Source organism: Nuphar pumila, chromosome 6 (genome assembly GCF_984573655.1).
Source record: "Nuphar pumila chromosome 6, dmNupPumi1.hap1.1, whole genome shotgun sequence".
Classification (NCBI taxonomy): domain Eukaryota; kingdom Viridiplantae; phylum Streptophyta; class Magnoliopsida; order Nymphaeales; family Nymphaeaceae; genus Nuphar; species Nuphar pumila.
The window spans coordinates 22,476,347-22,493,947 of NC_143254.1; the positions used below are offsets into that span (position 1 = coordinate 22,476,347).

At 38.9% G+C, this 17,601-nt stretch overlaps 2 protein-coding genes and 1 long non-coding RNA gene across 3 annotated transcripts; all 3 read right to left on the minus strand.

Moving 5' to 3' along the window:
* Positions 1–3,757: 3,757 nt before the first annotated feature.
* Positions 3,758–4,216, minus strand: LOC149834308 (uncharacterized). The gene has a single exon (XM_090009340.1). The coding sequence runs from the start codon at positions 4,214–4,216 to the stop codon at positions 3,758–3,760; it is 459 nt and encodes a 152-aa protein (XP_089865466.1).
* A 9,183-nt stretch (positions 4,217–13,399) lies between these two features.
* Positions 13,400–13,951, minus strand: LOC149834309 (putative invertase inhibitor). The gene has a single exon (XM_090009341.1). The coding sequence runs from the start codon at positions 13,949–13,951 to the stop codon at positions 13,400–13,402; it is 552 nt and encodes a 183-aa protein (XP_089865467.1).
* Positions 13,952–14,207: 256 nt separating this feature from the next.
* LOC149834310 (uncharacterized) lies at positions 14,208–14,944 on the minus strand. The gene is made up of 3 exons (XR_016432522.1): positions 14,854–14,944; positions 14,674–14,786; positions 14,208–14,585 (listed from the first exon to the last, which is right to left on the minus strand). It is a non-coding gene; the product is annotated as an uncharacterized LOC149834310 (long non-coding RNA).
* Positions 14,945–17,601: the final 2,657 nt, after the last annotated feature.

The following is a 17,601-nucleotide window of genomic DNA, read 5'->3' on the forward strand; positions in this document are numbered from 1 at the left end:
GTACCTTATTGTTGTTTCAAAAGAAACTCTTTGTAAATATTCACTTATAAATAATTAGAACTTGACGAGGATTATAGTGGATCGATAAATTGTTTCAGCTGCTTTGTATATGTATTTTTTATGTGTACTTTATTTTTTATACACATGACATATAAATTATATAACGAGAAAATTTTTCTCGATATTTATATTTCAAACAAATTTTTTTAATTTTTTACAACGGATTAGCGACAAATATTATCCATCGCTAATTAGTATCAGCCTCTAATTTAGCGACGAATTAGGAACATATATTTATCCATCGGAAAATTGAATCGATCGATGTTTTGCGATGAATTATAATCCGTCGCAATTTCATCGCTACATTAGTGACTGATGTGTATCTGTCGCAAAACCAAATCTCTGCAGGTTAACGACGGCCTTGCGATGAATCATGACATTCGCTAATTCATCGCAAATTAGCGATGGAAGTAGCGACATATATTTTCCATCGCTAATTAGCGACTAGAAATTACGATGAAAGTAATCCGTCGCTAAACTGTTCAGCGACGGATTACGACCGTCTCTAATCCACAGATTTCTTGTAGTGAACCCATAATCTCCATTCTTCTAGTTGTTGGGGCATTTATTATTAATTGTTAGCCATCAAGAGTCATTCATTGCTAACCTTTTGACCCCCTTTATGAGGCTGGAGTGGATGAAGCCTATATATAGCCCAATCTTTTTTTATTATTCTCATCACTCACAAGCTCTCTTCTCTCGCTTTCTCTCCCATGAGCTTCCTGTGTTTTTTGGATTATATGAGCCCTATCTCTCTATCTCTTTGGTGTTCTTTTTGTACCTCTCCCTAGTAGGTGCATACATTGACTTAGTTAAGGCTCTACCTAAGTTGAGCTTAAGATCTAAGCCTAGTCTATGGGTCAAATTCTAAGTTGAGTCCAGGGTCTACCTAGCCTAATCAAGAGGTTATTTAAGGTAGTTATATCGAGTTGTTTGGTCCACCCAGTGCAGGGTATAGACCGACTTTCACGAGTAGGTGAAAGATCTTGTATCTTGAGAATGAGGTTGCATGAATACTCATTACACCAAGAACATGGTCCTAAGCGCAGTAACTATCAATTTAAAGATAGCATGTCTAACTTGTACTTTCATATATACCTGATTCAAGTTTAGTTGTCATACCCACTACGATAAATTTTTAACAATTTTAAAGTGATAGTTTTGTAACAAGGCGACTGCATCAAAAGGTAAAAACGAATACCATGAGGTATGCTTTTAACTTAATATTCAATTTGGCACAACTAGCTAAATGCTTATTATATGCCTAATGTTTTAGGCGATCCTATGTTTTGTCAACCTATTAGAATCATTGAAAATATGTTAAAACATTTTTATATTTAGAAACCACTATAATATATATGAAAAATATAAGTGCTTTTCATGATTAAACGGTAGAAATGACTATGTTTTTGTTCTTTTATTTGGACCCACTTTTAGATCCAAATTTTGTTGTTTGGATCTTATATAGAATACAAATTCATAGCTATAATTGATCTTCTTGAAATTAGGGTTAATTTGTTTTGCCATAAGCGTTATTTTTAAAAATAGTGCATTTACCTAAGCTCATTAAAGTTTTTTCGTTTGATTTGGATCCATTTTCAAAATGGTTTTTTAGATCCGTATGAGATTGTGATTCATCTAACCTTTATTTGTAGTTATGCATATAAAATATGCAGTATATTAATTTATGGCTTTCACCAGATCTTGGATTTGTTTCATTTCGCTATTAACCTTCTTCTTATGCTTTCTGGATATGGACCCATACACATTATTCTTATCAGATACAATTGTCCTTGATATCTTTAAATGTCACATGCTTGCTTTTGGGTAGTATATATATTTAAATAAGATTGGACCATGTCGTGAGTCATTTTGATCTAATTGATTCATGATCGTCGTTTTCATATTCGATTTAGATTCATAATTTTTGAGACTTGGATATCAAGTATGATACCATATTTAAACTAATGTTTTACGTATAATAAACATATTTTGATGACTATGTGCTATTTAACATGGTCCAATGTGTTAATTGCTTATCTTATACGATCAACACACAATTTATTTTAGATTAAAGCTATAATGAATTATTCTTTAAGATCTATACCCAATTCAAGAAATTGTTACTTGAAATATCTGAAAAAATATCCAAAATCATGCTTAAATAATAGTTATTGATAAAAGTTTTATTTTATGGTGGACCTCTTGCATGAGAAAATATTGATTCATAAGCCCCTAGGATCAATTCCTAAATAAAAATATAATAGTAATGCAGATGGTTGAGGCCCATGGTGGACAAGGTTAGAACACACAACATGATTGGTGGTAGTAACATGACCGACACAAAAAATGAACCATCATCAACGAAATCACTGATTAGTAAGTTAAAACAATGACCTGGTAGCATGTGGCATGATGAGAACCGGCCAAGGGTTCTGCAACTTAGTGGCTTTAGCATGAGCTATCCAAAACATGTGCAATCAACTAATAGCACTCAATGGTGAGCTCGAACCAGGTTGCACACAAGCTCACGGTCCATCAAACATTCACTCTCTTTCAAGCGTCTCTTACTTAAGCACACAAAGAAGAGGGGTTTCAAAAATTTTATTTTATTAGAAAACTTATACTTTTTTTCATTTATTATATATAGTTTAAATAGAAAGAAAGAGAAGGGAAAGATGTTGGACAAGTTCCAATGTCTACTCACTAATATTTAAAACTACATACTTTCATAAAAGCAATTAACAACTAATCATATTAAATAAAAAGTCAAAAGTTAAAATATTATACTAACCCAAGCTACCTTACTTAACCTATTTAAATAACAACCACCACCTTCCTACTCCTTTTTCACCACCTACTTTTTTATTTAAAAGAAAAGAGAGGGAGAAGAGACAACACCTCTCTCTCTCTATTTGCGAATACAAGAGCCACTCCATGTAGCCAATGAGAGGAGTCCTTAGGCTTAAAGATCTTTTAATTGGATCTAATGATCCAACTTGGCGAAGATTCAAACCAACAAAGTTAGATCTGATTAAGTTAAAAATATAAAATCTTTTATAATAAATCTTACACATTATATTTTAAAGGCCCCAACATTGGTACATAAACCGATGCAACAAGACTTGTTGCATCAAATAATTGCATGAAACCCTAAGTTTATAAATCTAAGTCATGATAGTTTTTTACTTAATGATATTATCTATTTTATGAGAGTATGAATCTTGATGATTTTATAATCGAGAGTAGTGTCATGGGCCTATTTTTTCAATAGGCCAATACAACGTGATGGTCCTTCCGTATCGCCACAAGCCTATCCCATCGCTCGCTTGCCGCTATGAAAGCTTTGAGTATAGAGAGTGCAAGAGAGCGAAAGAGAAGAGAGGGAGAGAAATTGCAATTACTTGAAGGTAATCACAATGAGGGTGAACAAGGAAAGCACATCACATTTGCATTCATTCACTATTTTGCCTGCAGGCACATTATAGTTCAGATCTATGGGCTAACCTTTTAGGGTATTGATCAACCTAAACCAAAGTACAAGGGTGACCCGAAGAAAGTTCTAAGTGACTCAACACTTACATCATGACTCAACCAAAGCAAAACAGACTCTAGACACAACTGTAGAAAGTAGGTCATAAGGGAACATGCTCCCCCCTTCAAATCATGCGCCACCCTCGGTGCTATATGTTTCATGTCAAACCCTAACTTCAACTGGATAGCAGCTCTTCATCTGGAATGTTGGCTCCCATGTCGTTTCCGTTGTCTCCTTCCACTGCACAAAATACTTCTTTGCTTCACCCAAGTAGTTGACCTTGTGATGAAGGATATTGCTGAGACGCATCTCAGCCCGTTGTGTTGTCGGGGTCCTCTGCAGAATAGGAGCACGTTGTGGCACACTACGTTCTAGATCCCCCTCGTCCGCATAGAATGGTCTTAGGTTGCACACGTGAAACACTGGGTGCACCTTGAAGTCTGGGGACAGGTCCAACTTGCCCACTCTCTTAGTGATGGTGAATGGTCCCTCATACTTTCTGATCAGTCTGCGGTGCCATCCACAAAATATGCTTGTGCGATCAGGATAAAGCTTCACCAACACTTGGTCCCCAACACGAAACTCAGCAAGCCGACGATGCTTGTCTAGCCACTTCTTCATTCTCTTAGCAGCCTTGTGCAGAAACACCTTCGCCAGCTCGGTCTGCTTGTGACAGTCTCAAACAAACTGATAGGTAAAGGATGACCTTCCCTTTTCATGTGCGGCTAGAGTATGCAGAGTCAGCTGTTGCTGCCTCGTGTCTATCTCGAACGGACTCTGGCTAGAAGACTCACTCTTCTGAAGATTATAGCAGAATTGGGCCACGTCGAAGAGCTTCACCGAGTCTTTCTGATTGGCACTAACAAAGTGCCTGAGGTACTGCTCCAACAGTATGTTAATGTGCTTTGTCTGCCCATCCGTCTGTGGGTGGAAACTTGTTGAAAATAGTAGATCATAGCCGAGTAGCCAAAACACTTCACACCAGAATTTGTTCGTGAAGCAAGCATCGTGATCGCTCATAATACTTCTTGGTACACTCCAGTGCTTCACAACATGCTTGGCGAACAACTCTGCAAGACACTCCTTCAAAGCTGGGATAAAGGTGACATATTTAGAGAAATGAACCACCACCACGAGGATGGAGCTGAAGCCATCTACCTTCGGCCGACTAATAATGAAGTCTATGAAAATGCTTTCTCAAGGATATTTTGAAATAAGTAGAGGCTAAAAAAGATCTTAAATCTTCTAGTTGGTCCCCTTGTCTTGCTGACAGACGAGGCACGCTCACACATACCCCTCCACATTGTCTCTCATCTGCGATCAATAGTAACCGCACTCAAGAAGTGCTAAGGTCCGCTCCTAACATGGATGGCCAGCCTATAGTGTATCATGACACTCCTTAAGCAGTTTATGGCGGAGGCTTCCCCCACCGAGTCACGAAGACGCATCCTCCTTTAGTCTCAAGGAGGTCATCTCATACCAGAATCGTCGAGTCTTTCCCGCTTGTGCGAAAGAGACAAGATGTTGTACTGTCGGGTCCTGCTACATACATTCATGGATGCAGTCCAATAGTGTGTCCTCCAAGTGAACTTCAGAAGGCTCTACCTGCACAGCGGCCAATTCTGCCTTACGACTCATGGCATTAACAACAACATTGATCTTCTCCACCTTATACTCTAAAGCAAAGTCGAACTCAGCCAAGAATATTTGCCATTGAGCATGCTAGGGCATCAACTTCTTCTGCATCTGAAAATAACTCGTGGAGATATTGTCCATCTTGATGACAAACTGGACACCTAGATGGTAGTACCGTCATGTCTTGAGGTAGTGCACGATGGCCGTCATCTCACGCTCGTGCACAATATAGTGCCTCTTAGCATCCTTTAACTTTTGACTCTTGTAAGCAATCAAATGTCCTTTCTGCATGATAACTCCACCAATGGAAAAGTCAGAAGCATCTGTATGAACTTCAAAGGGTCTTGTGTGGTCTGAAAATCACAGCACAACTTCCCTCACCAAGGCTTTCTTCAAGCCATCGAAGGTATCTTAGAAAGCTTCTGTTTAGAGCCATACCTGATTCTTCTTCAACAAATCCATGAGGAACAAAGCAATGAGGGAGTAGCCTTCGATGAACCACCGATAGTAGTTTTCCAAGCCAAAGAACGACCACAACTCTGACACTTTGTTTGGCAAATTCCATTCTTGGATGGGTCTTATCTTCTGCCCATTCATGTGCAGCAAACTACGCCCCACAACGTGGCCAAGGAAGTTGATCTCTTCCTATCTGAAGAGACACTTTTCTTGCTTGACACAGAGGTTATTCTCCTTCAGCACCTGAAACACTATTCGCAAGTACCCAACATGATCAACCATGTTGCCGTTGTAGATCACAATATCATCAAGATAGACTACCACGAACTTATCTAAGGGTAAAAAATCTTATTCATCAATATTGTGAACGTGGCTGGAGCATTAGTCAACCCGAATGACATCACCAAAAATTCATAGGCACCATAGCGAGTGACACAAGTTTTCTTTGGCTCATCACTATCTATAATCTTCACCTGCTAGTAATCTGATCGCAAACCCAACTTCAAAAAGACTCAGGCACTGCTTAACTGATTGAACAAGTCTGCTATCAATGGCAACAAATACTTGTTCTTCATCGTGACTTTGTTCAGTGCATGATAATCCACACATAACCTTTTGGAACCATCATGTTTCACGTGAAAAAGCACATGAGCGCCAAATGGTGCTTTTGAGGGACAAACAGTGTCTACTTCTAAGATCTTGTCTAGTTGCCTGTACAACTCCTTCAATTCTACCGATCTCATGCAGTAAAGGACCATGTCAGGGGGCTTTGCTCCCAGGGTCAACTCAATCCTATGATCGACCTCGCGTCTTGGCGGCATATGCTTTGACAATTTCAGGGGCATCACTTCTTGAAACTCTGCCAATAGTGAGACAAGGGTCAGTGACACTATTGCTTCAACATTCCCTTCTTCAATGCACACAACAACTAAGAATGTCTGCTCTCTCTGCTTGACACCCTTCTTCAATTGCGATCGGGTTTAGCATTAAAGTCTTGCCTCTAAGAGTGAGGCACTGCACTGTGTGTGAAGAGTTTGACCTCATAATTGTCAATGAGTTCACTTTCGGCAGCATCATTACATTATGACTGCGAAGAAACTCTATGCCCAGAATCATCCAAAAATTGTCCAGGGACACTACTGAGAAGTTGTCTTTGCTGGCTCAATTCTCAATTCAAATAGCCACATCTCCTGCTTTACCAAGGATGAGCTTGGCCACATAGTTCACTGTTTTAATGGTCATCTGCTTTGGCCCGGGCTTTAAGCCTAACTGCTCTACCTCTTCTCACGAGACAAAGTTGTGTGTGGCCTCAGAGTCTACCATTGCTATAGTAGATTTCTCATTAGTAATGACTTTCAAGTACATAAGTTATTTGCTGACCGATATGCTTTCTTCTACACAGCTTCTAACTGCATTTATGATCTGCATAGTCCCATCCTGGGCTACACGACCTCAGTATCACTACTCTCTGCTTGTGTTGTGTTGGCTTGTCCATCATCCTTCATAAGGCACTTCGAACATTGCCTTGCAATATGCCCATCGCTACAAAATCAACAAGTTACAAACTGCCCTTTGTTGTCGTTGTTGTACTTCTTGAAATTCTGCTTCTTATCAAAGTGGTGTTGGGTCGATGCCTCACCCTTCTTGTTACGTCGATCCTCTTTCTTGCCTCGATGGTTTGGCTTCTTCCCAGCCTTGGTTGATGGAGTGAAGGTCTTGTGCTGAGTATCCACTAAGCGCTCAGTCGTCACATATGCATCTTCCAGAGTCTCGAGATTGCAACTTTCCACTTCAGACTGTGCCCACGGCTGTAGTCCCACAATAAATCAGTTGAGTCTGTCATCATCTGGCATATTGAGTACGTTCAATATAAGCTTATGGAACGTCTTGATGTAATCTATCAAGGCTCCAGTGTGCTTCAATTTCGACACCATTCGATATGCTTGGCGTTGTACATTCTGCGGCATAAAGTTGTTTCGTAGCTCAGTTTTGAAGGTCTCAAATGTATCAATGATGCAATGACTTCTTTTCATATCTCTACGTTTCCTTCTCCACCAGGCTATAGCATTTCTGTCGAGCAGAGCTACTGTTGCAACCTTCACCCTGAGGTCTTCGGCCAATACATTCTGAATATCCAGATAGTCTTTTATCTAAAACAAGAAATTCTCAATGGCCCTACTGTCTCAGGAACCATTAAATTGTGCTGACCTCGACACATCTACTTTCAATGGCCTATCACCATTTTCACCATTTAGGGTCACTGTCCGCTGCAACGTGTGATTCTTCATAAGAAGCTCCCCTACTTCAATCTGCAGGGCTGCTATTGTCGTAGTAAGCGATGTAACATGCCCCATCAGCAAGTTCACCTGCTCTCGCAGGCTTGTTACCTCATCGTCTAGTCCTCTGAACAACTTTAATGCACGTGAAATCACTTCATCATGCGAAGTTACATCAGCCACCAGTCTATTGACAATCTCGACCATTTGCTCTTGGCCTCAAGGTGAACCCATCTCCTCGATCTTGGTGACTACCTTACCTTTGGTGCTACGCAAATTGTATTGGGGCACCATGATGTCTTGCTCACAAATCATAGCCTGTCAGCGCATCTCTCGACACCGACTTCAGAGTCCCTTCCTCAGCTCAAGAATGAGTTTTGGTACCACTTATCACGGGCCTATTTCTTCAATGGGCTAGTGCAACACAACGGTCCTTCCTTATCATCGTAAACTTATCTGGTCACTCGCTTGCCGCTATAGAAGCTTTGAGTATAGAGAGTGCAAGAGAGCGAAAGAGAAGAGAGGGAGAGAAATTACAATCACGTGAAGGTAATCACAACGAGGGTAAACAAAAAAAGCTCAACACATTTACATTCATTCACTATTTTGCCCGTAGGCGCATTACAGTTCAGATCTACGGATTAACCCTTCAATTGATCCACCCGAACCAAAGTACAAGGGTGGCCTGAAAAAAGTTACAAGTGACTCAACACTTACATCATGACTCAACCAAAGCAAAACAGACTCTAGACACAACTGTACAAAGTAGGTAACAAGCAGAGTAGATTTTCTTACAAGTATTTTTTTTATATTGCTAGTTCAAATTTAAAAAATAAATTTTAAATGAATAAATTAAATCAAGTGCAACCCAAGACTTAAACCAAATCTTTAGATAAATAACAAGCAAATGTTTATTAAAAAATATATTGTTTTAACAAACTGAATCACCTTGCTAAAGTAAGTCCATTGTATTTGAATGGTGTCAAGGCAAGCATACTCGATGACGATAGTAATTCAAATAAAGGTTGGTACATAAATACTATATCTATGATCCAATTAAGTATATGTGAAACATATAAAATCTTGGTGGTAGTCAAGTAGTCTATATAAGATATTATCTTGAAGTCAATTTATAGTAAATGGGAGTGTTGAACTTAGTTTTAAGTCCAAGTTATGTCTTACCTTATAAGATGTACATCATATGCCCACCAAAACAAATTTATCAATTTGTCTATTAATAATGATTCTTGTTTAATTAGAAGAACTATTTGTTTGGAGACAAATGTTTAGTTGATAGTGTTTAATCAATTTGAATCTAGCTAATAAAGCTATGCTTTGATATTTAGACATTGCTAATATAATATGTTAATTTTGAAGGCATGGGTTTTATTGGATTATTAGCAAATATGACTTAGCATTTTATCCTGATTATAGAACAAATTGCAATGAAATGCATAACTTGGGACACTCAAACCAGATAAATGTTTTTGATGAGTTTTGCTATTTGATCAAATTTTATTTTAGACCAAATAATGATTTTATCATAACTAATCAGTAAAACCTAACTAAAGTTGAAAGTATGTTAAAATAAAATATTGTTAAAATGATTCAACTTGCTAGCATGTGCAGTTTTTGCGAGACAGCACATGAAAATATAGAACACCTGTTTGTCCAATGCAGTTGGTTGTAGGATCTTCATATATTGTTCTGAAAGCAACCCCCACTGAGTCATTGGAAGGGAGCAAAAGTAATTTGATATGACGGTGTTGGGTGCTGGCCACGGCGCCATTTGTGGAGGCATCAAAATGAGATAAGGTTCGACGAGGCTGCCCCAAACTTGCTAAGGACCCACTGCAGAATAAGCAGCGAAATCAGAGAAACCAACAATTTGAAAACAGGGTGCTCCAACAATTTCAACTAGGTTGTGTGGTTGCTGTAAAAGATGGACAAAAGAAAATATGTTTTGCTCTGTTTTTAGTTCTGTCATGAACGCTGTAAATATATAATGTATAATTGCTATATTACATGAATACAAACTTGCCTTTTTTCTAAAAAAAAAACTAATGAATTTAACTGGAATATCTAATCCGGTATTTAGAGTGCATTTTACAAATCTCAAAGGATAAAAACTTCTACAAGATTCGCAAAATTTAAAAGGTCCACATCCACAATTCTATGGTGCAAGTACTTGTAATCCAACCTTGCAATCAATTTTCAAGTTTGATAACTATGTGCATGTCCTAACTTGATGATCTGACCTTATTCTATAATCACTTCGGGGGTGTTTGAATCTAGATTTTAGACCAGAGATCCCCATATCTAAGATTCGAGGATCTCTACTCCGATGACCCTGCCTGCTTTTCCCAACTGAGGTAGAGATCATTCATTTGAAACCGAGTCAGATGGGATCGCACACCTGGCCAGTAAGGTATATGTGAAGGCGTTAAGCCAAAGATGCCGTTTCAGACCCTGCTGACATGCAGCTATGTCCACAACTTTATTACGGATGGGACACTTAAGGCAATGGTGGTCGTGTCCTCTTCCAAGGTTTTACCTCATAGGAGGGCAGGCCCATTAAGCAGCTTAGTCCTCGGTGAGGGTTTCCTCATCATAAAAAAAGAAAACAGATGTAGAGCCAGTTGGAGGAGTGTGGACGATATTTCCTACCTTGATATAAAAGCCTAAATTTTGGTAGATCCAATTTTGAGGTAAGATGGCCCAGGGTTGCAGGGGGTGGACCCCCTGCCCGTAAGGTGGGGGTTTAGGGCGTTAGCCTTGACAACAATTTTTTTTAGAGGTAGTTCTATAATTTTGTATCTAGAATCACAAGCAACACTGTAAAAAAATGTAGACTCCTATTTAATAAGGCAGCCTCTTCTGTATTGTATATCTCAGTCAATTAAAAAAACTTAGTGCAGTCATAGACTTAGGCAATTCTTGCCCAACCACATAAAATCTTTGTTTTCATGGTTGTTTTTCTTCCTTTTGTTTTTTCATGTTTGCTTTTTTTATCCAGGTTGAAGGGTCATTCTCTAACAAAATCCACACCTTGACTTGCATGCCCCTAATCCTTGAGGAGATCCAGGGCATCCAAATGCCTCCTTAGCCTCAGGGTGCGATTAAGTACCTTGTTCTGAAGAGCCAAAAGGTCTTGTTTCTCATCCACAATTTGAGATCCTCTTAACTTAGATCATGCATGTCCAGGTTGATCGAGTCAGGAAAATTAGCATTGCTATGGTAGATGTGGATCCATTTGAGTGATCGCAGGGTCCGGCATGGGCCCCATGCCAGATCTGTCACTGAGCCACGTGTCTACGGTATTCAAAGACATACTTTTAGTTCATTCCAACTCCCTCGGGGCAAGGGGTAAGCCTATAGAGCTTTACGCTGTAAGGACAGAGAGAGAGGGTGTTGCGTGTGCACCCCCTGAACACGCACTATAGCTACAGTGCGTGTTCCGGAGTCCCCACTGAGCGTCGCGTGGGGCTCAGTGGGGTGTACGAGGGAGCCATACACCGTCGTACATCAGCCTGCAGGATGTACGGCGGTGTACCGCTCCCCCGTACACCCCACTGAACGCCACATAGTGCTCAGTGAGGACCCAGGAACATGCACTGTAGCTGCAGTGCGTGTTCCTGGGGGGAACATATAACCTGCCCGTCGACAGAGACCATACGTCCGGCAGGCAAAGCCAGCATGGGTAGGTCTCTGATCTTGGGGTGGTTTGTCCGTGTAAATATAAAAAAGAAAAGGAGTGAAAACTGATCTTGGGTTGGTTTCTCCGTGTAAATATAAAAAAAAAGGATCAGTGAAAATCAGAGACTCCTCTTAGCCCACATGATGTATGCAATGTAATCCTAACCAAACTAAAGTGTCTGTAATGGTGATGTATGCAATGTAATCCTAACCAAACTAAACTGTCTGTAACGGCAAGCAATGATACTTTCACAAGTAGATAGTTGGTAGGACAGGTGCACTGCTTCTCTAAAAAAAAATAGGACAGGTGCACGGTCGTATCCGTTAATGTTTTGCAGAATCATTGAACTCCACAAATTTGGCATAATGTGAAATGTGACCAAGTTCTTGAACTTGTTCTTCCTGCTTCATCCCTAAAAGGAATTATTCATGTTAATGAGCTCGATCACATTTTGCTGTAGTGCCCAAATCAGCAAAGGCATCCAGATTGGGTCAAGACGAGTTACATGTGAAACCCACCTTATCTTGTTCATGCAGTGCTATAATAATGGAGTAGAATTCAGAATGGTTTTTTTATAAGACATTGTATCGTTTTTTGGTATTCTGATTCATTGAGTTGCATACTTCCTTATTGGATGTTTGTGATAAAATAAAATAAAAACGAATGACACAGCTCAAAAGGTCATTTCCCGCATGGCATTGCAAGACACATTGTCATCTTCTCATTGTCTCCCGCATCTTCCTCCAATAATATATAAAGCTTCTTGTAGCTTTTGCATATATAGTATCATATAATATTTTACTGTCTATTCTTGCTGCAAATTCTTTTTGACAGTCGGCCTAACTTTTGAAACTCTCTCTCTCTCTCTCTCTCTCTCTCACACACACACACACACACAGTCTTATCTCGTAAACCATATTAAATGGTTTCAAAGGGCAAAGTTTCCAGTGTTAGATTAAATATGAATTTACAGATATATTCTCTATAGCTCACTTGGAAGAAAATATGCATTTGATTAGGTACTTTTCATATTTAAACATGTTTTTAAAGTGACCCAAAACCAATGACTGATATTGCATTAAAACTTGTTGAAAGAAAAATTAGATTTTCTTGTTAAATCGATTCAATTCTAAGCATGGTTTTTATTAAATAAGCCATGCATGTATTTCGAAAGTGTTTACTGCTTAGATGTTTAGGACATAAAACTATTTAGAGGCTACTAATTTTCCACATGTACATTACTAAAATGTGTCAATCTGATGGCACATGCGGATAGGAACAGTACTAATAGTAGTAAAAGCAGCGACAAAACAATGAAGAAGAAGATGATAATGATGATACGTATTAGCATGATGTAATCATATTCCTCTGGATTACCTCATTCTGCATGTCATTATTATTTCACAGACAATTATGCACGCATTGTTAGGCTATATGTGATCCTAATGATCTGAACTGCTAATGAATGTGAACCCTCGCTATAACAATTACATTTTATAAATGATTGAAAAAGAAAAATAAGAGCATTAAACTAGTTTGTAATTAGATAATCGACGAGAGGTTCTCCATTGCTCACCAAATCTTTAGCTTGAGCCAAGCTCCTAGCCACTTCCGATTCAAACTCCCACAAGGCAGATCATGGTTTTCCAAATAGGAACTGGTATCCTTGATTCAAACAGCTTTATACAGTAACAGTTGTAGAATCAAAGACAACAACAAAAACAGAACTCCTCAATGATCTTAAGAAAGAAGAGCGTTTATTGCCAAGACGTTGCTGCACAAAATGAAAAAGTAAGAATTCTCCTCTGTGAGTGGTGATTTGTACCCCTTCTTTTCACTGAAACCGTCTTCGCAGGTGGAAGATTTTGTCATTGCTGCGGTAACAAGCAGGTTGACATCAAAAAACAGCCTGTAGGTCAGATCTTTTGCGGCACGGCGGAGGTTGTCGACAGCATCGGAGTACAACTGAGCGCAATCCTTCAAGCGTGTTTCGGCGAAACTTGGCTGGTAAACCCCATCTAACAAGGATGATATGTTGGAACTGATCTTCATCCCTTCTGCAATTGTCAAATTTATGGCCATCGCAGTGAGCTGATAAAGGTCAGCCGTCTGGCTTTCTGGCACAGCCCTCAGGGTGGCGTTACAGACTTCATAGTGGATACCATTATGACATGCCTTTGATATTAAATCCGGGTCCTGAGCATGTATGGGAAGAACAGCCCAAGTAGCCAATAGGATGATTGATAATAACAAAGGCAAGCAAAGGGATTGATGCTCAAACCTTGCAGACATCTTTCCAAGTTGCACAGCTACCTGTGGGAGGCAGAGGGAGAAAGAGATGTGCAATCATGTATCCTGTTTATGGGATTGACTTATAATGGATGCTTAGTGTCCTTAATTAATGAACTACAGAAAAAAATTGACCAACATATTTTAATCAATTTTCATAAGGAAAGCATATTTAATTAATTTTAGTGCCTTTCAGTATTACACCAGTGAAAGTTAGCTAAATCGAATATCGGTTATGTTGTCATCAAAGGGAATTATTGAGCTTAGAACGGTCGAGCTGAGACTTGCTATGCTGTTTCTACATGCAGGAAAGAGTATTAGTGTCATGTTCAGCTTGAGGGTCTCTGCTGCACCTTTGGCTATGCAGACACAATATCCCATCACTTGGAATGCAGATCTGTCTGTACCGTAAAAATTTCCATGTAAACAGAATCACATTTATGATGATCCAGAGAAGGACCCATATTCGTTTCCAGTTATCATGTACAAATTCATTAGCTCTTTCAAGAAACTTGTTAACTGGGTTCCTGTATCTCCGTGGTATCATGGTCTTGCCGAGTGTCTGACTGCGCTTAATAAAGCTTTCATTTCCTTGTGATCTTACCATTCCTTGTAGTAACATTTCCAGTCGCCATATCTGCAGAAAGAGAGAATAGGTTTTGAATCTCACATAGAGCTGAGCTCTCTCGCTTCATATTTCAATTGTTGATAGATAAACAGTTTACCTCTATATAACCCAGGTGGTCAAGGTCTAGTTCCTCCATTATCAGTGCTGCATAGGTTTCAGCATGTCCTTTGAGCTTTCAAGCTTGTTGGCAGAAGCACTCAAAATAATCACCTGACGGTCTGGGGGTCAACATACTGAAAATGGTGTATGTGAAATTCAGAAGGTGTTTAGATCATACCTCCTTAACTTCCTCTTCCAAAACATTGTCATCGCCATTCTTGTCACACCTAGATAATCCTATAACCACAATTACCATACTACATGAAAATGCTTGTTATGGCTGTCGAATACTTAACAAGTCAAAGAATATTTGAAGCCGAGAATCAAAGTTTTGATCAGACATTTCTTCCCAGAACTCTCTAAGTTCATCCTTGGTGATGCCATCTGATGTGTTTATGTTCTAGTGCCTTGCTAGTGCATCAAAGAGCTGGGCTGAAAAATCCTTTGTATCATACATACCTTCAGAACAGTTGAATCTGATTAGAAACATCAAAATTGCCTTTTCTTTTTCTCATTCAGGTTTATGCATCTGTAATAGCACTAAATAAGTGGATTTTACTGAAGATCTTTCATTTAGAACGAGTAATTATTTCTTTTATGATAACCAGGAATACATAGTTCGGCTTGGGGTTCCTATCAATAAGTTGTTTACAATCCTTGACTTTGTGAAAGAACCCCAATAAATCGAACTGATGCCCATTTGGAAGTTGAAATGCTAAGAGGTCCAACTTCAGTGGAATCATGACTAGAAGCATCCAACCAGGCATGAAAGTAGGTGAAAGCAGGGGTAGGAAGTAGGATAAGTGGAGAAAAAATGAAAGGCTGTGCAAAGGATCATGCACTCATCTCTTAAATATTCTTTCTACAAGAAAAAACATAATTTCCTACTGTTTTTCTGTGTCGAAATAATAATGCCTTTGGATTTCATATGTTCAAATTGAATAAAATATTGTTGGCAATTTCTGTAAAACAAACACAGAAGGTGTACCTGTATTCACCATAGAGCGCGTGCAGGGTATTCGGCGTTCTCCTCAACCGGTCGATGCCCATGATGAGCCTAGGCCTTAGGTCGACGATGAGCAGGACCTTAAACCCAATAAACTTGACGTGGGCTAGGCTAAGGATGCACAATGATCCTCATCATACATTGCCCAACCACCTTTTTATATAGTAGAGGTAAGGGAGGTGGTTCAGTGAATGTGGACACTCCATATTCACATAACCTCCTCCACTAAGCGTAAGCCATCCTCCATTATGCAGCCCATTACTCCACAATGCTTTTAATGTCAAACCAGGTCACCCAATGGGTTGAACCTGATCTATATGTCCAACATTCTTTCACTTGACCCATTGACACTAAAAGTGCACTAAATCGAGGTTTATACCGTAATCTCGATTTAATTCTTTATGTGGGTTCACATGCTACCATTTATCACAATGATGAATCAAATGAGTCATGAAGATGAACACTCCTTTATGAAATGTCATATTTACATGCACTACACTACAATTCACCTTCAGTGCTTAAGCATATTGAAATTACCTTTATAAATAGATTGGTCTCTCTACCTATTCTATTGGTCCTTTAATATTGTTATTTTGCTATTCTCTCTAACTCATTTGAGAGATCCTTTATGCAAAATCAATAATATACAAAGACATAGTGAATCAAATTCATATACACAAATGTGATTACTTAATGTATTGTCATACATCAGAAGGAATAAAAAAGACTCATCCCCTTTACATGTTGGGAATACAATCCTGGTTCTAACCCTTTAGTAAGGGGATCCACAGTCATTTCTTTCATCCCAATTGTATCAATACATACTAGATGATTCTCAATCCTTTATTTAACAACAAAATATTTTAACTCTATGTGTCGACACGATGTTGAGTATTTTTGTTATTTGAAAAGGATATGGATGCTTCATTATCACAAAAGATCTTTAGTGGTCTCTCAATAGAGTCCACAATACCAAGACCTATAATGAAGTTTCTTATCCAAATGACCTCTTGTGACGAAGTCTCGTATAGAGCAATGAATTTTGCCTTCATGGTATGAGCAACAGTGGTAGACTGTTTTTCACTTCTCCATGAGACAACACCACTCGCTAATAAAAAAATATATCCAGTATTGAATTTTCTACTATCAATACATCCTCCTAAGTCCGCATCAGAGTATCCAACGACCTCTAGATGGTTAGCTTTCCTGTAAGTCAACATATAGTCTTTTGTTCCTTATAAATAGCGCATGACCTTCTTTGTTGCCTTCCAGTGCGCAATGCCTGAATTTGACTGATATCTACTAAGCATTCCCACAGCAAATGCTACATCAGGTCGAGTGCAGGTCTGCGCGTACTGCAAACCTTCAACTGCCGAAACATATGAAACATCATCCATCTAAACCTTCACAATATCAACCTGAGAATAGTCCTTTAAGCTCAATTTATCCCCTTTCACTATAGGTGTTGAACCAGGAGAACAATTCTCTATCCCATATCTTTTAAGAACCTTAATGATATAGGAATTCTAAGAGAGGTCAAGGACACCCTTAGTTCTGTTATGACGGATCTCAATTCTAAGGACATAAGTGGATTCATCCATGTCCTTCATATCGAAATGAGAGAAAATAAAATCTTTTGTTTCATGTAATAAACTCAATTCATTAGTTGCAAGAAGAATATCATCAACATATAAAACCAAAATTATAAACTTACTCCCACTACTCTTAATGTAAATACACTGATCAACAATGTTTTCAGTAAATCCAAAGTTCATAATTACCTGATTGAACTTCTTATTCCACTAGCGGGAGACCTGTTTAAGTCTATAAATTGACTTATTCAATTTGCAAACTAAGTTATTCGAGTCATTTATACTGAAACCAGAAGGTTTTTGCATGTATACCGCCCCATTTAGATTC